Source organism: Cervus canadensis, chromosome 11 (assembly GCF_019320065.1).
Source record: "Cervus canadensis isolate Bull #8, Minnesota chromosome 11, ASM1932006v1, whole genome shotgun sequence".
NCBI classification, from domain to species: Eukaryota; Metazoa; Chordata; class Mammalia; order Artiodactyla; family Cervidae; genus Cervus; species Cervus canadensis.
Window position 1 is genome coordinate 40,035,578 of NC_057396.1, and position 25,914 is coordinate 40,061,491.

The following is a 25,914-nucleotide window of genomic DNA, read 5'->3' on the forward strand; positions in this document are numbered from 1 at the left end:
CGTGAAATGGGGTGGTAGAGGGTAGGGATGGTGGTTTCTAGCCTGGAAACGCGGTTTGTACTAAATCACAGCGTCGAGGCCAGGGCCCAGGACGCCTGAATGCTCCATTAGAAGGCTTGAAAAGATGACAGATTCACAAAGAAAACCGGGTTCCAGTTGCTCCCGGGCATGCTGGAGAGACCGGTGAACAACCCTCTGGACCGTGTTGGCTGAGAAAAACGTGCTTTTCTGCCGGGTTTTCCGAAGAGCAAGTGCAGGACTTGTACTCGTGTGCAGTCGCGCGAGGACCCTCGCCACTCCTCAGCCCCAGGCTGACGGGCAGGCACCGCCAGACCCTGCTCCCCCAGCTCGGACTCGCGAGTACAGGGAGGAGGAGAGTCCCCAGAAGGCTGACTCCGGCCGGCCCGCAGGGGCTGCCCCCTCCCCAGTCACGTGGCCTGGTGGGTGGGGACCGATCTGAAGTTGGAGAAAATCAGAGCTATCCCAACTTCAGAGTGCGCCGCCCGTTCCTCCCGATCCCGGGCTCAATTTGAGCGCTGGGGCTCCAGGAGGAGCGCGAAGGTGCGAACTGGTGAAGCCGAGCAGCGGCGCAGACGGCGGGACTCCGGGCATGGCCCAGCTGTCGGTGATCCCGGGGTCGGCCACGGCGTGGACAGGTGAGCTGGAACCAGGTGGTGGCGGCGGCCGGCGTGGGCGAGGCCGCTCGGAAACTGCCTGCCCCCGCCCCTACCCCACACACACCTCATCTCGGTCCAGGGGATGCTGAGCACCTACAACGGGAGGGACCGGTTGGGTAAGGCGGCCGTAGAAGACTCTTGGCTCTCCGAGTCAGTCCCGCTAGCGCCACTCCTCGGCCCCCCTGGCCCCGCAGCCGGGTGACGCGGTGGTGGGCAGCTGCTGGGAACGCTGCGGAGCCGCTCGCCGGCTGGGGGCGCTGTGCCGGCCCCGCCCCGCACGCGTACTCTGACTGCTCCGCGTGACGTCACGCTCGGCTATAAAACCTGAGGCGCGCGGCTCTCGCTGCGCTGGAGGAGCTCGAGGCTGAGGGCTGCTGGGGAGCGGGGAGCAACGGGGACGCTGGGCCGCGGGCGCCTCAGCGATGTTTTACTCAGGGCTCCTCACCGAGGGCGGCCGCAAGGAGACAGACATGCGGGAGGCGGCGTCGCTGAGACAGCAGCGCCGGATGAAGCAGGCCGTGCAGTTCATTCACAAGGACTCGGCCGACCTGCTGCCCTTGGACGGCCTCAAGAAGCTGGGTTCGTCCAAGGACACGGTGAGCCCCCGCGGCCGCACCCGCCTCGGGGACCCCGCGCGCGGCGGCTGTCACCTTTGCGCTGTAAGGTCTCTTGGGGCCCGCCCTTCGCCGCTTTCACTGAGTCACCGGCTCGGCCCCCTCCGTCTCCAGCGCTGTCCGCTGTCTCTGGTGCTCTGTTGGGGATTCAGCTCCATCCAGCATCCCCCTGCTTCAGTTTCTCTCGGGATTCCAGAGTAGCTTTTCCAGCTCGCCCTCCTTTCAGCGCACCCTTCTCCCTTCTTCTTTCTCCTCTGGAGTAGAAGAGACCCTGCCTTCTTGCCCTCGGCTCCCCTTTCCTTTATTCGCAGTGCCGAGTTTGATTGCCCCGGCCTTGAGCCTCGCGGCCAGGGTAGCTCCCGCTGCCTCCTAGGCTGCTTGGCCGGTCTTGTGACTCCTAGTGGGTGTGAGGAGGAGAGAACGAAGTGGGAAGGGGGCTTTCTGGGCAGTCACCATATCCAGATCGCTTTGGTTGAATCCATTTCCCCTCTGTGCAAAATCTACTTCTCCGTTTGATTTTGGTCTCACCTACCCTTGACCTTCCAACGGGAGGGGGCGGGGAGAAAAAAAGGGTGACCGTGAAGGTTTCCTGAGCCCCAAACCTCTCTTCATTATGTTCCTTTCCTGCTGCTGCATCCCCAAAGAGTGGATAGAGGGAGAAAGCCAGGCTGCTCCCTCTCATCAACGGCTAATGTGTGGAGCTGGAGCTGTGCTGGGGCTCCCGCAGTTCTTTCTTTCTTTTCCTAGCAAGGTTGTTCTTGGCATTAAGAAGGAGAAACTCCAGAACTGAAGGTCTGAGTTCAAAGACCATACTGTCCTCTATCTATAGGAGGGATCCTATAGGGGGATAAAGGTTACTAGTTTGAAGAACTGTATCTGACTCCCCTCCTTAATTCACTGTAGTGGTGTTGCACCAAATTGATGTTGAGTCTTGTACTTTCATCTGGAATTTTCTTGTAGTTTAACTTGTTTTCTTGAAGTTCATAATCACTTTATTCATCTAGGCAATAATTTATGAAGCATTATTTAAATGTCTTTTAAATGAAGTGGATGCTTTGTATAATTTTGCCAGTATTTTTGAGCTTTTGGAATGTTTAATTTGTCAGGGAAGGGGGTATCAGCCTGCACCACTGAAATTGCCATTTCTAGCCACATGTTGGGTATGGAGGGCAGAGCTGCTGAATCCACTTCTCTCTCTCTCTTTTTTTTTTTAAATTTTACCAACTCTAATGAGACGTAGATACCAAGATCAGATTTGCCCTCCCCCATTGTGATAGAGAATTATTTTTAGTTATTTATGTGCAGGGGATGTCTACTCAGTTATCCTGCTGTGTTTTTTAAAGGATGTTTTACTTGAACAAGCCACAGGATAGGTAATCTGATTCATGCTAACTCAGAGTGGTGGATAACTGAAATGTATTCCCAGAAAAGAGATAACGGTCTTTCTTCCTTCCTTCCACTTTACAGCAGTCTAAATTCATTTAGCAAATCTGGTACAAATCTTCTCACTTTCAGGCCAAAATAATCCTAGTTCTTGGAAGCCTGAGGAGCCAATAAACAGTAATAGGAAAATAAGTCAAGTGTGGAATTTTCCCCACTTCATGCTGAATTTAAGATATGTTTCACATTTGGTTGTCCTGGGATGTCGAGGAGTTTCCTAGCCCTGAGGAACTGCCTCTCCATTCTTCTGCCAAGCATTCTTTATACTGCTTCTTCTTGTGTAGGAAGAATTCCATCTGCTTTTCTGACTCCAGTCTGTCTCAGTTGAGCCACACAGGAGCTGCTAACATGGAACAGGCAGCAGGCCAGAAGGAAGAAACATCCTCAAAGCAGGTTATTGCCATGGATGTGACACACTGCAATTTACCGTGAGACCCTAACCCATGGTTCACAATTTCTCTGCCTGGCTGCCCTCCACTGCCAGGGAGCTAGTACTCTCTCACTCTTCTCACACCTGGAGTATGCAAGTGATTGCACAGAAGAGTTAGAACCAGTCACAGAGGTTGAGGCAGACTGAGATAGGGCTTGAAGAGCTCTGAGTACTGGAGTGAAGTAGCATGCTTAAGCTTTCTTGGAACTTATGCTGCAACCTCTGAATAATCTTAGAAATAACCTTAGAAGTACTGTGTCACTTGTCTTTATGGATATAGCTGGTAGTATAGACCAGTGTTGACTCAATGTTCTGTCACCGAAGTGAAATTTAGAGGATACCAAAATTGATTAGATAAGTCCCATAGTATAAAGCAGGCAGATTCTTTACCACCTGAGCCACTACTGAAGCCCAAAATTGATGATATAAGTCTATAGTACAAACTCAATAGCAGTGGGACAAGAAAAGGAAGGGGCAGCACCAGAGGAAGATAGGAGGGAAAGGATGAATTAGTTCTCATTGACTTTGGGGTTTGTGCTAGTGAGAAGATTGTAGGTTGTTTTCTTCATACTGGTGACCTATATTAGAATTATATTGTTGAGTATTCTGAATTATCTACCTTTTACCATGCTGTTTCTATAATATTCACTATTTGAATCCAGCCTGCCAACGTTTTTTTTTTTTTTTTGGATTGGCAAAGAGCATGCATAGACAGTCAAATGTGGTCTTGTTCTCTTGGCCCCAGGGAAGTGCCTTTGCCCTATTCCTGTTTGTGTGTAGTTGGCTGCTACAAAGTCTACTGTGGAAATTAATCTTATTTCCTATGTGTGGCTCTCTTATTTCGTTTGTCCTTTCATCTTGTGCAGTTTGTGTGTGCATGTGTTTGTGTGTGTGTATTAGATTAAGAACTAAAATCAGAGATATAAGTGAGTAATATTTTATTTCACTTATTATTATTAGTCAAGTTGATGAAGCTAGAAAAAAATCACTCTTGGAGCTTTGTGTATTCTAATTTTTTTTTTAGCTACCAGATTAATAAATATTCTTCTCATTGAGGTGAAGACTTTTCAACTTTTAAAAATAGTCATGTCATAGTATAATATGCTGTCTTTCCTATATGATAATAGTACTGACCATCAGGGTATAGCCTTACTTATTCAGCAATAAAAAGAGAGTTTTGCTTTCCTATCTATGATTGCTTCTGCTTATAGCCAAATGCTTTAGGAAAACTCACTAAAATTAAAAGGCTGGGGAAGGAAATAAAGCAAAGCCAACCGACCATGAAATGACCAGCCCTGTACTCTGAGTATGGGTTTACCTGGTGGCTCAGTGGTAAAGAACCTGTCTGCTAATGCAGGAGATGCAGGTTTGATCCTTGATTGGGAAGATCCTCTGGAAAAGGAAATTGCAGCCCACTCCAGTATTCTTGCTTGGGAAGTCACATGGACAGAGGAGCCTGGTGGGCTGCAGTCCATGGGATCAAAAAAGAGTCAGACACAACAGCAACAAGGAATACTCTGAGTATCTGATCCTCCTGATAGAATCTCTATCAGTGAGGGCAGCCTTGTGTGTTACCCTATAGTTTTTCATAATGCCACAAGACATCCATAATGCTGTAGATTTTGGACCAGAGGACTGTGGAATTTTAGAAGAGGAGCATGAAATACCAGTATAAATCAGGATCTGGTGCAAACTGAAGATTTCCAGAGCCACGATCAAATCCTAATTATAGCAAACATTATTTGAACACTAGCTGTGTTCAGGACACAGTGCTAGGACCACAAAGAAGAAAACAGCAAAGTTTACCTATACAAGAAGTTTATAGATTGGGGGAAGGATAGGACCAATTTATTTATTTATTCCCCAAATATTTATTGAACACTTATTACATGTCAGGCATAATCTAGGTATTGAAGATATAATAGTGAACCAAAATGGGTTTCCTGCCCTCACAGAACTTGCATTCTTGTGGGCGAGAAGGTAGAAAATAAATCAAGTAAATATATACTATATCAGGTTGTGATCAGTACTATGGAGAAAATAAACCAGGATAAGGGAATAGAGAGTGTAATGGCCAGGTAGGATGAAGTAGAGCCTTACTGTTTTATCTAGGGTGATCAAGGAAGGCATCTCTGGTAAGATGACACTATAGGAGATATTGAAGGAAATGAGAGAGCAAAATATCTTGGGGAAAAATGTTACAGGCAGAAGGAACAGCCAGTGCAAAGGCCTGAACATCATTGTGCTTGATGTGATTGAAGAATTGTAAGAAGGCCATTGTGACCAGAGCAAAATGAGCAACAGGAAGTGATAGGAGACAACATCTCCTATCAGAGTGGGAGGCCAAAATACTTAGGGCCCTATAGGTCATTGTACAGATATTTAATCTGATAAGGGAAACTGGTGGAAAACTTTTTGCAGAAAGGTGAGATGACATGATATTTCACAAAGCAGACTACTGTGTGAATTAGGCTGTAGGGGGCAAGCGTGTAAGCAGGCAGACTGGTTAGGAAGCTGGTTAGTTAGCATTTAGATAGTAATCTAGGTAAAGATGATGGTGCCTCAGAGCAGTGTGCTAGCAGTGAAGGGGACAAGAAAAGACCAGATTCTGGGTTCTTTTGAAGACAGAGCTGACAAGTTTAGTTGAGAGTTGGGCTAAAGACCTGAAAGAAAGAGTAGTTAAGAATGACGCTAATGTTTTTGATCTAGTCATTGGAAGAATAAAGTTTGTCATACACTGAAATGGCTAAGAGGTGCAGGTTAAGGATAGGAAATAAGAATCAGGAATTTGATTATTGAACAAGTTAAGTTTGGAACGTGTATTAATTATTCAAGTGTAGGTGTTGAATAGATAGTTCCATGAGAAGATGAATAATACCACCAGGAAGCTTATGTGCTATCAAGATATTATAGTCCATCAGCGCTAGAGAAGTTCAGTGGAAGCAGTGACTACTCTGGCCTGGTGTGACAATAGTGATGGAGAACAACATCTGATTAGAGTTTCATCATCCCCTGGAGAGTCAACTGTGATATTATATAGAGAGGAAGCTGCTTCCAGAGCATGCCCTATAGAACCTCAGAATAAGAACTTTATAGGTTATCTGGTTGAATTCCCTGCCCCTGTATAAATCCTTTCCTACAATAATGCAGCCCACCATGGGTAACTGAGAAACCACCATCTCAGGAATAAGGCTGTTCTCTTTGAAAAAGCATGATTATTGGGTCATAAGGCAAAAGTAAAGAGACAGAACACAGAAGGCCTGGGGCAATGTGATAGACTGCCTTAGGTAGAGTCCCATGTGATTTTGAGCAGCTGTAATCCCAAGGATAATCTGTGTTTCTATGGTGTAGAAAGGGTCACATGTTGTATATTCAGCTTGTCAATAAAGAGAAAGCACAGAAATTAGTGCCCCTTTAGATTTCCAAGACCAGATAGAAAACATGTGTATTGGGCTTGAAGTGAAAGTCAAGTCAGGAGTCCATATCTGTCTACAAACTATACATGAGGATGAAAATGGAGTAAGCTGATTTCATGCCCTTTTAAGAGAAAAAAAAGTGATCAGCTTCAATTTTAAGTTGAACATGAGGGTTTAAAATACATATATACACATACATATAATTATTAACATTTGCATGCTTACTCTATACCTGACACAACAAATGCTTCATATGGACCATCTCATTTCATCCTCACAAAAGCTCTGCAGGGTACTTACTGGCTTGAACCCAGCTTTGTCTGACTCCAAAGCATATATATTTTAAACAATACTCTAAGTCAAGAGTTGGCAAACTTTTTCTGTAAAGGACCATATAGTAATTGTTTTTGGGTTTGCAGGCCAGTCTCTGTCTCAGCTACTCAACTGTGTTGTTATAATGCAGAAGCAGCCATAGACAGTAAACAAATGGGGTTGATTGTGTTCTAATAAAACTTTATTTATAAAAGTGTGCAACAGGCTGATTTGACTTGTGGGCCATATTTGCTGACCGCTATTTCTAAGTATTCTATTGCTAGCTAGAAACCTTGGGTTTCTCCTTTGAGAGTAGATACTACAAAGAAGGCAGACTTCTGTAATTTCTTCTATTTTCCAGTCTGGTCCATCCTATGGACCACAGAAACCTATTAGACTGATTCTGTGCAGATTCAGTTTTCAGTAATTCAGATTACCTATGCTGATTCTGTACAGCATAGGTAAGTGATTGAGAAGGTGACCTTAGAAGTTCTTGTTTAAATCATGATCCCTTGGTATCCTGCAGTATAGCCTGCTTCCTCTCACCTCACTTTTCTTCCCACTCTACAGGCTGGTTAGAAGAAATATTTAATATTTAACCTCAGCTGTGCTACCTAGCATACAACACTGCCCACAAGGCTCATTTCTTTCAGAAGCTTCTGGTGGTGATAAAGACCTCACATTTGAGCTTGCCTGCTTAGGATTTAGATGCCTAAATGCTGGTTAAGGTTTAGCAGTCACATTAGCAGGAATAGTAGAGAACCTGGTGCTACTTAGGTTAGTAGTTGCCTTGTTGAACTAAAACATAAAGCAGGATCCACGTCAGGAAGATGACTTGATAGCTATGTCCAAAAGGCCACCATAGTACTTGCAGCATCTATCTGACTAGTGCTGTGTATCTTGAAGGATATCTGGAAAGTAGAAGATAGCCCTTGGAAAGCAATATTTCAATAGACATAAGAATAAACCAATTAAACAAATTTACAAAGCCACACTCAAGGAGTGGGAATGCAAGTAGTACAAACTATGTAATGTATGAGTATTGAAGGGATTCTGAAAGAAAGAACTAGATGATGTTGATCAAGAAAGCTTTCTGGAAAAGTGAAGTATAGATTTGTTCATTCATTATTAATTCTGAAAGTAAGAACTAGATGATGTTGATCAAGAAAAGTTTTTTGAAAAAGTGAAGTATAGAGATTTATTCATCCAGTATTATATCAAGACCTGGAGATATAGCTGTGATCAACACAATCAAGGCCCTTGCCCTTGTGAAATTAATACTCTAGTGGGGGGAGTGAAATAAGAAACAACTAAATAAGCAAAATAATTCTGAACTTATGGTTACTATAAAAGAAATAGTGGGATATGTTAGTAAGAGGTGGAGTACCTCCTTTTAATAGTATGGTCAGGGAAGATGTTTTTGAGAAAGTAATGTTTGAGCTGAGACTTGAATGATGAGAGCAAGCTAACTATTTGAATTATTAGGGGGAGGACATTTCAGACAGAGGGAATGGCAGGTGCAAAGGCATTAGAATGGAAAAGAGTTTTTGAGTGTGTATATAGAATGTATGAAAAGTTGGCAAGAATACACAAAAGAACTGTACAAAAAAGCTCCTGATGACCCAGATAACCACAATGGTGTGGTCACTCACCTAGAGCCAGACATCCTGGAGTGTGAAGTCAAGTGGGCCTTAGGAAGCAGTACTATGAACAAAGCTAGTGGAGGTGATGGAATTCCAGCTGAGTTATTTCAAATCCTAAAAGACATTGCTGTTAAAGTGCTGCACTCATTATGCCAGCAAATTTGAAAAACTCAGCAGTGGCCACAGAACTGGAAAAGGTCAGTTTTCATTCCAATCCCAAAGAAAGGCAATGGCAAAGAATGTTCAAATTACCACACAATTGCACTCATCTCACACACTAGCAAGATTATGCTCAAGATCCTTCAAGATAGGCTTCAGCAGTATATGAACTGAGGACGTCCAGAAGTACAAGCTTGATTTAGAAAAGATGGAGGAACCAGAGATCAACATATGCTGGATCATAGAAAAAGCAAGAGAATTAAAAAATATATACTTCTGCTTCATTGACTATGTTAAAGCCTTTGACTGTGTGGATCACAACAAACTGTGGAATATTCTTAATGAAATGGGAATACCAGACCACCTTACCTGCCTCCTGAGAAACCTGTATGCAGAACAAGAAGCAACAGTTAGAACTGGACATGGAACTACAACCTGGTTCCAAATTGGGAAAGGAGTAAATCAAGGCTGTATATTGTCACCCTGCTTGTTTAACTTATATGCAGAGTATATCATGCAAAATGCCCAGCTGGATGAATCACAAGCTGAAATCAAGATTGCCAGGAGAAGTATCAGCAATCTCAGATATGCAGATGATACCACTCTAATGGCAGAAAGTGAAGAGGAACTAAAGAGCCTCTTGATAAAGGGGAAAGAAGAGAGTGAAGAAGTTGGCTTAAAATTCAGCATTCAAAAAACGAAGATCATGGCATCCGTCCTATCACTTCACAGCAAATAGATGGGGGAACTGTGGAAACTGTCAGATTTCAGGGAAAATGTGGAAACTGTTGGATTTCATTTTCTTGGGCTCCAAAATCAGTGCAGATGGTGACTGCAGCCATGAAATTAAAGGACACTTGCTCCTTGGAAGAATAGCTATGACAAACCTAGACAGTGTGTTAAAAAGCAGAGACATCACTTTGCCAACACAGGTCTGTCCAGTCAAAGCTATGGTTTTTCCAGTAGTCATGTATGGATGTGAAAGTTGGACCATAAGAAGGCTGAGCACTGAAGAATTTATGCTTTTGAACTGTAGTGCTGGAGAAGACTTTGAGAGTCCCTTGGACAGCCAGGAAATCAAACCAGTCCATCTTAAAGGAAATCAACTCTGAATAGTCATTGAAAGGACTGATGCTAAAGCCGAAGCTCCAATACTTTGGCCACCTGATGTGAAGAGCTGACTCATTGGAAAAGACCCTGATGCTGGGAAAGATTGAGGGCAGGAAAAGAAGGGAGCAACAGAGGATGAGATGTTGGATGGCATCACTGACTCAGTGGACATGAGTTTGAGTAAACTGTAGGAGATAGTGAAGGACAGACAGGGAAGCTTGGCATGCTGCAGTTCTTGGGGTCGCGAAGAGTCGAACACGCCTTAGTGACCAAACAACAATAATGGTATGTATGTGGAGGTTGGAGAGATAGACAAGGACCATATGGTGCTGAGCCCTATAGACCATGGTAAGAAGTTTGAATTTTGTTTGAAGAACAATGGAAAGTCATTGAAGGGCTTTAAGTAAGGGAATGTATTATCTCACTTATATCTGTAAAAGTTCACTCTGGTTGCTGTGTAGAGAATGATTTGAAGAGTGAAGGAAGAGGTGGAAGACAAGCCAGGGGGCTGTTGTAGCACAGATAAGAGATGACAGTGGCTTGGATTAGATTGGAGGTAGTAAAGATGAGGAGAAGTAGATTGATACTAGATAAATTTCAGAGGAAGCAGCAACAGTACAGATCATCCTAAACCTACGATGGGGTTACATCCTTGTAAACACATCGTAAGATGAAAATGTTGTTAAGTCAAAAATTCATTTAATACACCTAGCCTATTGAACATCATATTTTAGCCTAGCCTACCTTAAACATGCTCAGAACACATTACCCTGCAATTGGACGAAATCATCTAACACAAAGCCTATTTTATAATAAAGTGTCAAATATCTCATGTAATTTATTGAATATCATACAGAAAGTAAAAAAAGAGAATGGTTGAATAGATCCAAAAGAGTTGTAAGTGTATCAGTTGTTTGCCTTTGTGTTCATGAGGCTAACTGGGAGCTTCACCTTGCTGCCTCTGCCCAGTGTCATGAGAGAGTGTTGTGCTGCATATCACTAGCCTGGGAAAAAATCAGGATTCAAAGTATGGTTTTTACTGAATGTATATTACTTTGGCACCATCACAAAGTTGAAAAATCAGAAGTTGAACCGTTATAAGTTGGGGACCAACTTGGGATATACTTGGGATGGAAAGTTAGGAAGAGAAGAGAATCAAAAGAATCAAAATGGGCGGGTGAGTAATGGTGCCATTTTACCAGGTTAGTGGAAAGGAAGTAATCCAGAACATTAAAATGGAACAGGACTTTGGAGCTCACACCTCTTTTATTACTGATGAAGAATGTCAGACTGATTAAAAAAAAGTAATACTTAGAGAGATTAGCGATTTACTCAAGGTAGTATGTGACAAGTGGTCATTTTGCTGAAATAGAAAGCCTTCATGGAGGAAATAAAGGTAAGATTGGGAAGCAGGATGAGTTAGTGGAAGATCTTAAACACTAAATTGTATATTTTGTGTTTGATACAGCTGGCAAGAGGACCACTGCAGGAGAAGGAGACCATGATATAATGTTTTAGGAGATTATTTGAACCTAGCTATAACAGCAGAAATGGGGAGGAATCTGTGAGGTGTTAAAACAGCAGAATTTCACTCACCAAGATGAAGATTATGGAAGAAAGCACAAGTTTTGTGGGAAAGATCAGTGGGACAAGTTAAGTTTGAAAGTGCCTGTGAGGTGTCTAAGTGGGGAAGTTCAAAGAGACAGTTGGTTCTATGGGTCTGAAACTCAGAAGCGAGGTCTGGGCATGAGACAGAGTCATCATCATAAAGGCAGTAATTTACAAAATGAAAGTAGGTAAGATTGCCCATAAAGGTTTTGTCAAGCGAGAAAGGGACCCAAGGAGAGCAATCAGGAGCACTAACATTTAGGAAATGAGCAGAGGCAAAGGAACCAATAAATGATATAGATGTAGAATAGACAGAAAAGTGGTTTTAGAAGCCAGTGGAGGAGAGTTTCAAGAAAAATGGAATGTTGTTTATTAAAGCATTGTTTCTAATGGCAAATATGTAGAAACAATCTAAATGTCCATTAGTAGTTATATAAATTGAGATGTGTTTGTATTGCAGACTCACGTGTTTACAGATGATGTACTATTTTAAAATGCAGAAGGTAGGGCATATGTGAAAAAAAAAATAGGTACTAAGATTGTTGGTTATAGGATAATCTGACATTACATCTGCATTGAACTGCAAGGAGATCAAACCAGTCAATCCTAAAGGAAATCAGTCCTGAATATTCATTGGAAGGACTGATGCTGAAGCTCCAATACTTTGGCCACCTGTTGTGGAGAACTGACTCATTAGAGAAAACCCTGATGCTGGGAAAGATTGAAGGCAGGAGGAGAAGGGGACGACAGAGGATAAGATGGTTGGATGGCGTCACCGACTCAATGGACATGAGTTTGAGCAAGCTCTGGGAGTTGGTGATGGACAGGCAAGCCTGGCGTGCTGCAGCCCATGGGATCACAAAGAGTTGGACACGACTGAGTGACTGAACTGAACTGAACTGAAGTTACATTATTGGGGTGTGTGGGGGGGAGTATGAGCATGCGTACATGTGTGTGCATATGCACACATGTACATACACTTTACTTTTTGCACAATTTGGCAGACATTGTTAGTTGGCTAAATTATCACCCATTTTCAGCCCTTTTCTATCTATCTGACTCCTCTATGGAGAAGCTAAATTCATCTACAATCCATTGCTGTTAGAAGTGGCCATGTGAATTCTGACCAAGCAGATATAGGCAGAAAACTGCTGAGGGAACTTCTGGAAAAGCTTTTGCTTTCCTGATAAAAAGGATAGATGACAGAGAGTCCCCTCTTCTTTCCTCATTCCTTGGATGTGGATGTAATGCCTGGAGCTGGGGCACCCATCATAAGACCATGAGGGAATATCCATGAAAATTACAGAAACAATAGCCCTGAAATTGTTAATCTGCTGAATTAATGCCAGCAGCTACCTACCTCCAATCTTCTTGTTATATGAGAAAAAAATATACCTCCATTCAAGCCCCATAAAGTTGGTTTTTCTTGTGGCTATATGCTTTCTTAATGTATAGGGTATATTTTTAAAATTTACTTTTTATAAAAAAAAATACATGTATATAATTTAAAACTTTAAAAAAATTTTGAACTGTTCCTTACTTCTGTTATTCCTCTCCATCGTGTCCCCTCTCCTACTATGCTAATATTGTAATATGTTAGTAACAATTAAATAGCTATTTTGGGTCAAATCAGCATTTACTGCTTACATTATTATGACTATATTCATGTTATTCACAGCTGAGTCAAATACTATATCATAATTATGTCTCCTTTCTCATATATTTATTTTTTTAATAATTACCTAGTTTTTTCCCTTTGTTTAATTTTTTATATAAAATTTAAATTTCCTCCAAGAACCTTAAAACTGTAGATGATCTAGCAGGTTCTTTTTTTTCCCTCCCCTTGGAGACATTCTTCCTAGAATGCTCTATCCTCCTATTTCATTTTGGACTGTTTGCTCTCAAGGCCTGCTACACAACCAGTATCCTGGACTTTTCCTTCAACATCATTTTCAGAATTTCTCTTGTTTCTCTTCTCTATTAGAAACTCTGTTTCTTGGATCCTGTGTTTTTTTCTTTGTTTGTTTTTCCTCTCTTTGGTAGAGCATATCCTTCAGAAGCTGCTTGAAGATGCTTGGGAAATAATTTCCCTGAGGTTTAATTGATGCTTTAGCTAGGTTATCCCTGGTGGCTCACACGGTGAAGAATCTACCTGCAATGTGGGAGACTGGGTTCAATCCCTGGGTTGGGAAGATCCCCTAGAGAAGGGAATGGCTACCCACTCCAGTATTCTGGCCTGAAAAATTCCATGGACAGAGGAGCCTGGCAGGCTACAGTCCATGAGGTCACAAAGAGTTGGACATGACTGAGTGACTTTCAATTTCAGATTTTGAAAAAAGTGTAATTCCACTGTCTTTCAGTTCAGTTCAGTTCAGTCGCTCAGTCATGTCGGACTCTTTGCGACCCCATGGACTGCAGCATGCCAGGACTCCCTGTCCATCACCAACTCCCGGAGTTTACTCAAACTCATGTCCATTGAATCGGTGATGCCATCCAACCATCTCATCCTCTGTCATCCCCTTCTCTTCCTGCCTTCAATCTTTCCCAGCCTCAGGGTCTTTTCAAATGAGTTAGCTCTTCGCATCAGGTAGCCAAAGTATTGGAGTTTCAGCTGCAACATCAGTCCTTCCAATGAACATTCAGGATTGATTTCCTTTAGGATGGACTGGTTGGATCTCCTTGCAGTCCAAGGGACTCTCAAGAGTCTTCAACACCACAGTTCAAAAGCATCAATTCTTTGGTGCTCAGCTTTCTTTATAGTCCAACTCTCACATCCATACATGACTACTGGAAAAACCATAGCCTTGACTAGATGGACCTTTGTTGGCAAAGTAATGTCTCTGCTTTTTAATAAGCTGTCTAGGTAGGTCATAACTTTTCTTCCAAGGAGTAAGCATCTTTTAATTTCATGGCTGCAGTCACCATCTGCAGTGATTTTGGAGCCCCAAAAATAAAGTCTGCCACTGTTTCCACTGTTTCTCTGTCTATTTGCCATGAAGTCATGGGACCAGATACCATGATCTTTGTTTTCTGAATGTTGAGCTTTAAGCCAACTTTTTCACTGTCCTCTTTCACTTGCATCAAGAGGCTCTTTAATTCTTCTTTGCTTTCTGCCATAAGGGTGGTGTCATCTGCATATCTGAGGTTATTGATATTTCTCCCAGCAATCTTGATTCCAGCTTGTGCTTCCTCCAGCCCAGCATGTCTCATGATGTACTCTGCATATAAGTTAAATAAGCAGAGTGACAATATACAGCCTTGACGTACTCCTTTTCCTATTTGGAACCAGTGTTTTGTTCCATGTCCAGTTCTAACTGTTGCTTACTGACCTGCATACAAATTTCTCAAGAGGCAGGTCAGATGGTCTGGTATTCCCATCTCTTGAAGAATTTTCCACAGTTTATTGTGATCCACACAGTCAAAGGCTTTGGCATAGTCAATAAAGCAGAAATAGATGTTTTTTCTGGAACTCTCTTGCTTTTTTGATGATCCAGCAGATGTTTTCAATTTGATCTCTGGTTCTTCTGTCTTTTCTAAAACCAGCTTGAACATCTGGAAGTTCACAGTTCACGTGTTGCTGAAGCCTGGCCTGGAGAATTTTGAGCGTTACTTTGCTAGCATGTGAGATGAGTGCAATTGTGTGGTAGTTTGAGCATTCTTTGGCATTTCCTTTCTTAGGGATTGGAATGGAAACTGACCTTTTCCAGTCCTGTTGCCATTGCTGAGTTTTCCAAATTTGCTGATATATTGAGTGCAGCACTTTCACAGTATCATCTCTTAGGATTTGAAATAGCTCAACTGGAATTCCATCACCTCCACTAGCTTTGTTCGTAGTGATGCTTCCCAAGGCCCACTTGACTTCACATTCCAGGATGTCTGGCTCTAGGTGAGTGATCACACCATTGTGAATATCTGGGTCATGAAGATCTTTTTTGTATAGTTCTGTGTATTCTTGCTACCTCTTCTTAATATCTTCTGCTTCTGTTAGGTCCATACCATTTCTGTCCTTTATTGTGCCCATCTTTGCATGAAATGTTCCCTTGGTATCTCTAATTTTCTTGAAGAGATCTCTAGTCTTTCCCATTCTACTGTTTTCCTCTATTTCTTTTAATTGATCACTGAGGAAGGCTTTCTTATCTCTCCTTGCTATTCTTTGGAACTCTGCATTCAAATGGGTATATCTTTCCTTTTTCCTTTGCTTTTTGCTTCTCTTCTTTTCACAGCTATTTGTGAGGCCTCCTCAGACAGCCATTTTGCTTTTTTGCATTTCTTTTTCTTGGGGATGGTCTTGCTCCCTGTCTCCTGTACAATGTCACGAACTTCCGTCCATAGTTCATCAGTCACTCTATCAGATCTAGTCCCTTAAATCTATTTCTCACTTCCACTGTATAGTCGTTAGGGAATTTTTTAGGTCATACCTGAATGGTCTAGTGGTTTTCCCTACTTTCTTCAATTTAAGTCTGAATTTGGCAATAAGGAGTTCATGATCTGAGCCACAGTCAGCTCCCAGTCTTGTTTTTGCTGACTGTATAGAACTTCTCCATCTTTGGCTGCAAAGAATATAACCAATCTGATTTCAGTGTTGACCATCTGATGATGTCCATGTGTAGAGTCTTTTCTTGTGTTGTTGGAAGAGGGTGTTTGCTATGACCAGTGTGTTCTCTTGGCAGAACTCTATTAGCCTTTGCCCTGCTTCATTCTGTACTCTTAGGCCAAATTTGCCTGTTACGCTTGGTGTTTCTTGACTTCCTACTTTTGCATTCCAGTCCCCTATAATGAAAAGGACATCTTTTTTGGGTGTTAATTCTAGAAAGGTCTTGTAGGTCTTCATAGAACCGTTCAACTTCAGCTTCTTCAGCATTACTGGTCAGGGCATAGACTTGGATTATGGAGATATTGAATGGTTTGCCTTGGAAATGAACAGAGATCATTCTGTCGTTTTTGAGACTGCATCCAAGTACTGCATTTCAGATTCTTTTGTTGACTGTGATGGCTACTCCATTTCTTCTAAGGGATTCTTAGAAGTAGCCCTTACTTAGAAGAAGGGCTTACTAGAAGTAGTCCTTACTTAGAAGAAGCCCACAGTACTAGATGTAATGGTCATCTGAGTTAAATTCACCCATCGCAGTCCATTTTAGTTTGCTGATTCCCAAAATGTCGACATTCACTCTTGTCATCTCCTGTTTGATCACTTCCAATTTGCCTTGATTCATGGACCTAACATTCAAGGTTCCTATGCAGTATTGCTCTTTACAGCATCAGACTTTGCTTCCATCACTGTCTTTAAGCTTCCATTATTACCATTGAGTAGTCTTATGTAATTCTGATTCCTAATCCTTTGTATTTGAATCTTCTTTTTCTCTCTGAAAACTTTTGGAATCTTTGTCATCCGTGATAGTCCAAAAATTCTTAATGATGTGAAATCTTGGTGTGGATCTTTTATGTTTTATTATGCAAGGCTCCATGTGAGCCCTTTCAATCTGTAAGCTCATATCCTTCAGTTCTGGTGTAGTAGGACACTCCACCCTCGTCCTCAGCTGTTGTAGGAATCTGTTCTAAGCCTAGCCAAACTGTCAACCAACCAAAATCTTTTTATTTACTCTTACAAAAAAGAATAAAGTATTGTCATTCTTCCCAGTTGTCTGGGTCAAGTAGGAGTCTCATGCAGGCTTTGTATTAATCTCTTTCCAACCCTAATTGTACCCTCCAACTGTAGTTTCTAATACCTCTATTCATCAGCTTTCCCAGGGTTTTTAAGTAGGAAAACTGCTTTTACAGCTAGACCCCCAAGTATCAGTTCAGTTCAGTCGCTCAGTCATGTCTGACTCTTTGAGACCCCATGGACTGCAGCACACCAGGCTTCCCTGTCCATCACCAACTCCTGGAGTTTACTCAAACTCATGTCTATCGAGTTGGTGATGCCATCCAACCATCTCATCCTTCCCTTCTCCTCCTGCCTTCAATCTTTCCCAGCATCAGGGTCTTTTCCAATGAGTCAGTTCTTTGAAGGTGGCCAAAGTATTGGAATTTCAGCTTCAGCATTAGTCCTTCCAATGAATATTCAGGACTGATTGCCTTTAGGGTTTACTGATTTGATCTTCTTGCAGTCCAAGGAACTCTCAAGAGCCTTCTCCACCACCACAGTTCAAAAACATCAATTCTTCAGTGCTGTTTTCTTTATAGTCCAACTCTCACATCCATACATCACTACTGGAAAAATCATAGCTTTGACTAGACAGACCTTTGTTGGCAAAGTAATGTCTCTGCTTTTTAGTATGCTTATATATGCTTTATACCCCCAAGTATAAAATAGTTCAAATGTAATAATTTATTGTTTTAAAAGTAACAGTTCTAGTGGAAAGGTCAACAAGATAGCCCTCTTCCATATAGTCATTTGGGGACCCAGGCTGATGGTGACTTTTTATCTTAAACATGTTACCTCTAGGAAGGTTACCCTAGGGGTCATCTCCATTTCAGCCAGTCAGAATAGAAGAGTATGGAGGAGTATGCATAGGAGAATTTTATGAGTCAAGCCTAGAAGAGGTGTGTGTCACTTTTCCTCACATTCTGCTTGCCAAACTCAGTCATATGGCCTTATCTAACAGGAAAGACTGGGAAACATAATCTACGTATCTGTCCAGAAAGAAGAGGAAATCATGGATTTTAGTTAGCAACTGGTGGCCTCTGCTACTCTAGTGTTCCATGAAGTAGAATGGTGTGAAGAATTTAGCTTTCTCTAGTCTAGGTCGCTTACCAGTTTTTGGTCTGTTTTTAGATTCCAAGATTTTGTCAACATCTCTTTTGTTTTTGTTGTTGTTTACTATTCTCTTTGTGAAAGGTTTAGGCCTTTCTAACTCCTTGACTGTCATTTTAGTGACATTTTGGTTGGGAGGAGAGGTAAATGTGCAGTTACATTGTCATTTAAAACATGAGGGCATAATTAAATGACTACAGAAAAGCATCCCTGAGATTCATATGAGTTTATTGGCTGTGAATTTTCAAAACTCCTGAACTATACTGTGAATACTTTTAGTTATAAAAATGAATGAAAATAATTATATGTACTGACATGGAAAAATGCCTTTCATATATTAAACAAAATTTTAAAAAATTTAGAATAGTATTATGATGTGATCCTATCTTTATTTATGTTTGTAAATGCATTAAAATTTGGGGGGGACTTCCCTGGTAGTGGTTGAAATTGTGCATTCTCAATTCAGGGGGCACAGGTTCAATCTCTGGTTTGGGAACTAAGATCATGCATGGAACTAAGACAGCAAAAAAAGGAAGGATATTCTTCTAAATTTGATGGTTTTTATTTGTAGGGAGTGGAACTAAGAAGGGTGAGGTGCTGAGGAAGCTTTCCCTTTTAATTGTATATGCTTCAGTGATATTTGAATATTTTACATTGAACATGTGTTATATTTAAACCTTTTTGGGTTACTAAACAAAGGAATAGTCACCAGGGCCAAATGCCCTAGAGAATGAAGGCTGAAAAATGTCTATCAGATTTGGAAATTAGGAGATCATTATTGGTATCATGGGATCAGAAGTGATTTCAGTGAAAAAATATAGAATGTCAGGAAATAGAATAGTGATTTCAACCTTTATTAAAGGCCAATTAAGACAAGGGTATGATTAGATTGGGCTTTCCAGGTGGTGCTAGTGGTAAAAAACCTGTCTGCCAATGCAGGTTCAGTCCCTGGGTTGGGAAGACCCCCTGGAGGAGGGCATGACAGCTCACTCCAGTATTTTTGACTAGAGAATCCCATGGACAGAGGAGACTGGCAGGATACAGTCTATAGTGTCGCAAAGTGTTGGACAGGACTGAATGACTTATCACATGATTAGATTAGGATGTGGCATTGAAGAGACAAGGTCTGGAGTTCTGTGGAGGAGTTTTCTCCCCAGTATATGAGAACTTGGAGTGTGTATTAATATATAGCCTGTGGAGAAGGCGTCTAAGAGGAAAATTCAGAAGAGAGATGACTTAAGGGAAATGATTTCAGAACCTTCCTCATTTGCCTCATCTGTCTGATGATTAGACTCCTCTCAAGATTTAGAGTATCCAGGTAAAGTGGTGTTCAGCAAGACCACTGTAGAAAGAAAGCCACAAACTTTAGGTTAGGAGGACCTAGGTTAGACAGCATTTGAAGTCCCTTCCAGTCTTCAGTTCTACAAATCCAACTTATCTGAGTTGGTTCTGCTAAGCATGGATCTGACAGAAACAAACACCTGCTTTCATATAAATCTAGGCTTATTAGTGAAAGAAATAAGAATGAAGAATTACCGTTTCTTATGCAGAGCAAAGCATTCTCCCAGGGTCAGGTCAGGAAATCTGACAAAGTTAGCACTTTCTGTAGCTCCTTATCAAGTTAAGAGTCTCTCATTTTCATTTAAATGCCTCCCCCCTTTCCCCAAGGATGCTAATTTAGAATCTGCCTTGCCAAGAATCAGTGTATTTTGGGAATCTGTTTCTTCGCCTCACCAGGGTTACAGTGAGTCATGACTCTGACTCCTTTCTTCCTCAGAAATCTGTGAGATGGTGGATAATGAAGACTTCTCCAGTTCTACCCCCTTGCTGGGGAAGGTTCTAGGCTCTGGGCTTCTAGGAGTGACTCTCTTCCCTTTAGAATTGAAATGCCGTCTAGAATGTGTCACAAAGAAACTTGGGATAAGGCTCTATCCTCTGAGAGATTTTAAGTATTATTGTAAACTGGGAATAATGTGCTCCTGCAGAGATTTCTCAGGTCAAATGACTTCAAGAAGTGGCTTACACTTCCTAGAGGCCACTTGGAGTAGAAAGAGTAGAGCGTAGTTATATCTACCCTAGTAACTCTTCTAAGCCCTATCAAAGAGCACACTTGAATTCACATTCCTTATTCTGCATCCTAACATTAGGTATCCTGGCATGGATATAAGGTCTAATTAAGCCCCCTGCTTCTTGGTCAGTTTCTGCCCCCTTTATACTCCACTTTTGGGACATTAAGAGAGAGAATGGAAAACAAGCATATGGCAGGAGGAGCTTTATGCTTCTTGAAGTCCAGAGGAACATGGTAAGGATGATTCTCATGGGTTCTACCAGGTTCTAAAGTGTATCTCCTAAGAGGGTTATTCAGCAGGTATAACCTGTCTTCCTACCTCATCCAGCCCATGGATGACTCAACCCACAGGAGAGAGCCAGGTCACCAAGGCATACGCGTTTGAGTCCAAAAGATAGACTATGAGGAAGGAAGACTTGGAACATAAGTACACAGAACTCATGAAAACCAGTGCTAAGAAGGTGTCTTTGGCCTGTGAGAATTAGCTGCCCTTACTTATAAGTCCTCTGGAAAGATATATTTATTCCATATAGACTAAAGCCACTTTTCTCCTGAAATGCCCTTGTAAGGGAAGGGAAGGCAGCAAGCCCAGGTAGTACAAATCACAAGAGTCCCTTACTTTTCTTTAGCCATGGAATACTGGCCCTGTTCACATTTCCCAGAGTCCCATATTGCTTTTTAATTCACTGAAGTTGGTCTACTGTTCTGATAGTTCCTGCTCTGATAATACTCATGAAATCTGTACTTGAGGGAAGAATAAATAAGAGGCAAAGGTGGAGCCTCAGTTATGTGAGGCTCCTTCATTATTTCTATGGCACCTGGGGAACAGTGGAGGAAGGGGAACATGGCCTGTCACTAAGAAGCCTCCGCTTTCTGTTCCCCAAGCAACCTCATAACATTCTGCAGAGGCGCCTCATGGAAACCAACCTATCTAAGCTCCGAAGCAGTCGTGTCCCTTGGGCCTCCAAGACCAACAAATTCAATCAAGCCAAGACTGAGGGGCTGAAGAAGTCTGAGGATGATGACATGATTTTGGTTTCTTGCCAGGTAAAGTTCTGATAACAACTTTTCCAGGTTTTCTGCAGAGTTAGGATTCAGGTCTAATATGATCCCAATAATGGCGCCCTTTCCTCCAAATTGTATAGAATGTGGATGTTATCATGGAATTCATAAATGAGTTTTAAGGGGGCACTGTGTGCATCACTGGAAGTGTATGCAGTATTTTGTATGCATGTACGTCCTTTATGGGGAAAAGGACTAAATGTTTCATCAGATTTGTAAAGGGACATGTGATACCCACACACACCCAATTAAAAGCCACTTTGTGTATAGAAGGAAACATCCCAAAGTCCTTTGGGATCCTCTGTCAGCTCTACAATCAGCAGGAAAAAGAACCCCTCAAAGGAGACACCACAATGGATACAGGTGGGACACTACCAATCCATAAATGTGAGGATGCTCTCACCTGCCTTTCATGTGACATCTGCTGCTTGCTCTTTGGATTTCTCTTCCCTTTTGCGTCTCTGGCTTCTGTTGAACAGTATATTTTCTCTCTACAGTGTGCTGGAAAGGATGTGAAAGCCTTGGTTGACACAGGCTGTCAATATAACCTCATCTCTTCAGCCTGTGTGGATAGACTGGGGTAAGTAGCCACTTGTACTGGAAGTCAGATGCTATATGCTCTTTGCTTGAATTTGTTTTGCAGTTCAGGCTTTCCATTGAAACTGAAACTGTTAGTCATTCAGTCATGTTTGACTCTTAGCAACCCCATAAACTGTAGCCAGCCAGGCTCCTCTGTCCATGGGATTCTCCAGGCAAGAATACTGGAGTGGTTTGCCATGCCCTCCTCCAGGGGATCTTCCCTACCCAGGGATCGAACCCGGGTCTTCCACATTGCAGGCAGATTCTTTACCATCTGAGCCACCAGGAAGCATTATCTCCCATTAATTAAGTTTTGAACAAAGACCTCTGGGCTCTGGAATGAGAGAGTATGAGATCCTTGACTCATTGCATGCCATGCCCTGATCCTGATTTGTCCCCTTCCCAGACAGCAAATTAAAAAGAACTGCCCTGTAGGTATAGCCCAGAGAAGTAGAATCAGGGATGTGGTTGACCTTGGCTTACTTGGAGTTCTGGAGGTTACCCTGCCTGTCCCAAGAAGCATCAGACCGACCGTGGAATAGAGCTATTGGGCCTGAACCATCACAGGGGTGATTAGTGTCTTTGCTTTCTGCAAATAACATGTAAAATCAGATCTTACTGCTGCCCCTGCTGGGGATTGGGTGTGAGGCAGACACCTCATATACTGAATATATTAAGTTCTCTAAAAGCTGGAATTGGGTTCTCCCTCTTTTTTAGTCAGAGAAAGGCATTTTGTATCTTTCCTCCTTTTCACTCAATCCATCCTTTTATTCTCTTTCTTCTTCCTTCTCTTTTCTCCAAAGTACCAGGTGGGTCCTGAGGTCTAGCCCAGAATTGGGAGGATCAGTCCAATATCTTTTTCCACTTCTCTAGCTATAAGTACAACAAAGCATCCCCCAGCCCAGATCTCTGTATTGAAACAATGACTGGAGTAGATGTAATGGCCCATTTTAAGCTACTTTAAAAAATATTCTTGTTCTTAGGCAGGACTTGCACAAGTCTTGATTTGTATATCGGTGACTTCTGCCCACAGGACCTGTTCCTTCTCGTTTCTACCTTCTCACCCCTCACTGCTGACTCTTTGCAGTTGGGTCTTTGGGTTTTGTGCATTGCCATTTAGGGTGGTGGGGGAGTCCAAAGACACAAGCGCTCCTATGCGAAGAAGCCTTTTTATGTAGTGAAGAGATGAGCTATAGTGCAACATGATGTTTCCAGAAAGACTAATAATGTCCTGGTACATAATTAGGCAGCAGACTGCCATGATTCCAGAGGAATTAATAACCATCTATAAAACTGCAATTATTTTCCTTTTGCATGGGCTGTAACACCAAAAGATAGAAAATGGAGTAAAGCAGGGAGTATTGGCACAGAGAGTCCATAATTAAGTATTTATCTACCAACTCATAATAGCTTGGATGCTGGCTGTTCCAACCAGCTTACGTAACTGTGTAAAACCTTGGTGCTATTCTTCCTTTCTCTTCTAGACAGACAGGTTAAATTAACTAGGAATTAACCAGTGTCAATACATTCAACAAGTAAGTACCTACCTCTACCAACCTTATAGCCCAAGACTAAGTGAAGAAGACTAAAACAAACAAAGAGAAAATTAGACGTTGAGCAAAGCATCTTCTAAAATTGTGATTAACCTGCCCACTCAGATCTTTTAGCCACAGATGTGTAAATGGCTATGTTAACTAAACTGCCTTGCACATAGGTGGGGATATTGGAATGCAGAAAAGGACTCTGAGTGTGTGCCACCAGTGCAGATAGTGACATAGCTTTTTAGAACAGGAGCTAATATCTATAAATCTTTATAGATATTTTTATATACCCCCTGGCATGATTAGGATAAAGTGCTCAAACACTAGCCTTTATGCAGGCTAACCAGTGCAGATAGTGACATAGCTTTTTAGAACAGGAGCTAATATCTATAAATCTTTATAGATATTTTTATATACCCCCTGGCATGATTAGGATAAAGTGCTCAAACAAGAAATGCAGGCTAATATTTTCTTTTGGTAAATTAACCCAGGAAATCCCTGGAAAATTCCAGCTGTGGGTCAGAAGGTAGGCATTGCCAGATTCCATCAGAAACCTCTGCCAAGGGGATTTTGGTATTTGCTCTCTGGTGCAGACTCAAGGAGCATGTCAGATCTCACAAGCATGAAGGAGAGAGGCTTTCTCTACCCCGGCATCTGAAAGTTGTGGGCCAGATTGAGCACCTGGTGATCACATTGGGCTCCCTCCGCCTGGACTGCCCAGCAGCTGTGGTTGGTGAGTTGAATTGGGGACTGGACCTGTGGACCCCTAAGGTAAACCCTCTCCCTCCTTCCACTAAACCCTCATGGGATCTCAGGCCTGTAAGTACTGACTTCTTCAAAACCCCAGGTTTCCACTTTTGGTACTATAAACTTTGTCCCAGTTTTTGTCTTCCAAAGTACCAGATGGGCCTTGAGCTACATTCAAGACATGTTGAATATCACTCAGAGAATAAAAAATTTCAAGGGGAAAGAAAATAAAAATTTCTGTGTGCCAGTAAAAGTGGCTCCTGAGAAATTTCTGTGGGCTAGTTGGAGGTAGAGGGCAAGATCCTCTTACTCCTTTGCCATAAATCCCATCATAACTGCCGGCCAACTCCTGTACTTTCTCTCATGTACTCTATTCCCCACTACTCTAAGTTCCTGGTTTTTGTTCAAAGGCCTTTCTTTGTCCTTTAAAGTCAAGAAGACCTGGGTTTGAATCTTGGCTCTACCACATTTTGTCATTCAGTCGTGTCCGACTCTTTGAGATCCTGTGGACTGTAGCCCACCAGGCTCCTCTGTGGGATTTTCCAGGGAAGAATACTGGAGTAGGTTGCCATTTCCTTCTCCACGGTATCTTCCCAGCCCAAGGGTTGAAACTGGGTCTCCTGCATTGCAGGCGGATTCTTTACCACCTGAGCCACCAGGGAAGCTCAAACTATAATGATCTGGGGGAAATTATTTAATATAAGAAACACTCAAGTCTGCGGACTTTTCCAGCAGGCGAGAGGCAGTCCACGCGGACCCGTTTGGCCTGCAGAGGGGCACCGCGAGGTACTTGGACCCTGGTGGCTCCAGGTGCGGTGGGCGGGGTCATAGCTGCTTCTCATAGAATTCAGAAGTAAGCCGTGTATGATTGGCTGCCAGGGAACCGTATTTTAATGCGGCTTGTTGCTGCTTTGAAGTGTTTGAACCATTTATGAGCAAAAATGGTGTTTTAAAGTTTGCCATCTTACTAAATTAAGGGATGTAAGATGGAAATATTTGTGAGGAGGCAAGGGGAGTGACAAAAATGTGACCATCAGTAGAAAGTGAGCGGCTCTCATGGATGGAGCAGCGGCTTATGGCAGGAGATTAAGACTCCTTAATTTCAGGGTTCATTGCTAGAGAATTTTTCTTGAGTGGGTATTGTACTCTTATTTGTACCCATAAGCCACGAGGGGGAGGTACAGTGTTCCTTACTGAGTGTGAAACCAATTCTTGGTAGTGTGTTTTTTCTTTGTAACTGCCATTGGTTGTTGATGATCTATTTTCTCATTATTTGAGAGAGTTAAAAAAAAAAAGGTTATGTGAGTGGTTTTGTATCAAAATAAAAAAGAGAGAAATGCTTAATAGATGTTTATTAGATGGATGGGAGAGAAGGAAGTTGTATAGAACCTAAAGGTGATAAGGCTGATTTCTAAACAACATGGAAATGGTTAAATCCTAGGTGTTTTTTTTTCTTATTAGAGGATAATGAGAAGAACTTGTCTCTTGGTCTGCAGACTCTCCGATCCTTGAAGGTATGATTGGTTCTACTAACCCATTGGTACCTTTTGCCTGAGGTAAGGGTTCTCTTACACAGTGAAATCATTGACAGTAACCAGTGATCCTGTTTTGTTTTCAGTGCATCATAAACTTGGATAAGCACCGGCTGATCATGGGAAAGACAGACAAGGAAGAAATCCCTTTTGTGGAGACAATTTCCTTGAATGAAGATAAGTGAGTGCCAGAATGGGTCAGGTCAAGTCAAATCCATTTGT

At 42.2% G+C, this 25,914-nt stretch overlaps 1 protein-coding gene and 1 non-coding gene across 3 annotated transcripts in view; both read left to right on the plus strand.

The window, feature by feature from the left end:
- Positions 1-473: 473 nt before the first annotated feature.
- The window catches only part of NRIP3 (nuclear receptor interacting protein 3), a 28,679-nt gene continuing 3,238 nt past the window's right edge, over positions 474-25,914 (plus strand). The window contains exons 1-7 of one of the 2 annotated variants that reach the window (XM_043482586.1): positions 474-656; positions 1,113-1,273; positions 21,117-21,278; positions 21,791-21,873; positions 24,007-24,146; positions 25,622-25,674; positions 25,779-25,873. In XM_043482586.1, the coding sequence (XP_043338521.1) occupies positions 611-656; positions 1,113-1,273; positions 21,117-21,278; positions 21,791-21,873; positions 24,007-24,146; positions 25,622-25,674; positions 25,779-25,873 (740 nt within the window). In that variant the 5' untranslated portion in view covers positions 474-610. Of the gene's footprint in view, positions 657-1,016; positions 1,274-21,116; positions 21,279-21,790; positions 21,874-24,006; positions 24,147-25,621; positions 25,675-25,778; positions 25,874-25,914 lie in introns of those variants that run through there. The other variant, XM_043482587.1, reaches the window with a different exon arrangement.
- Positions 25,249-25,470, plus strand: LOC122450704. Its single transcript, XR_006272197.1, has one exon. It is a non-coding gene; the product is annotated as a small nucleolar RNA U3 (small nucleolar RNA).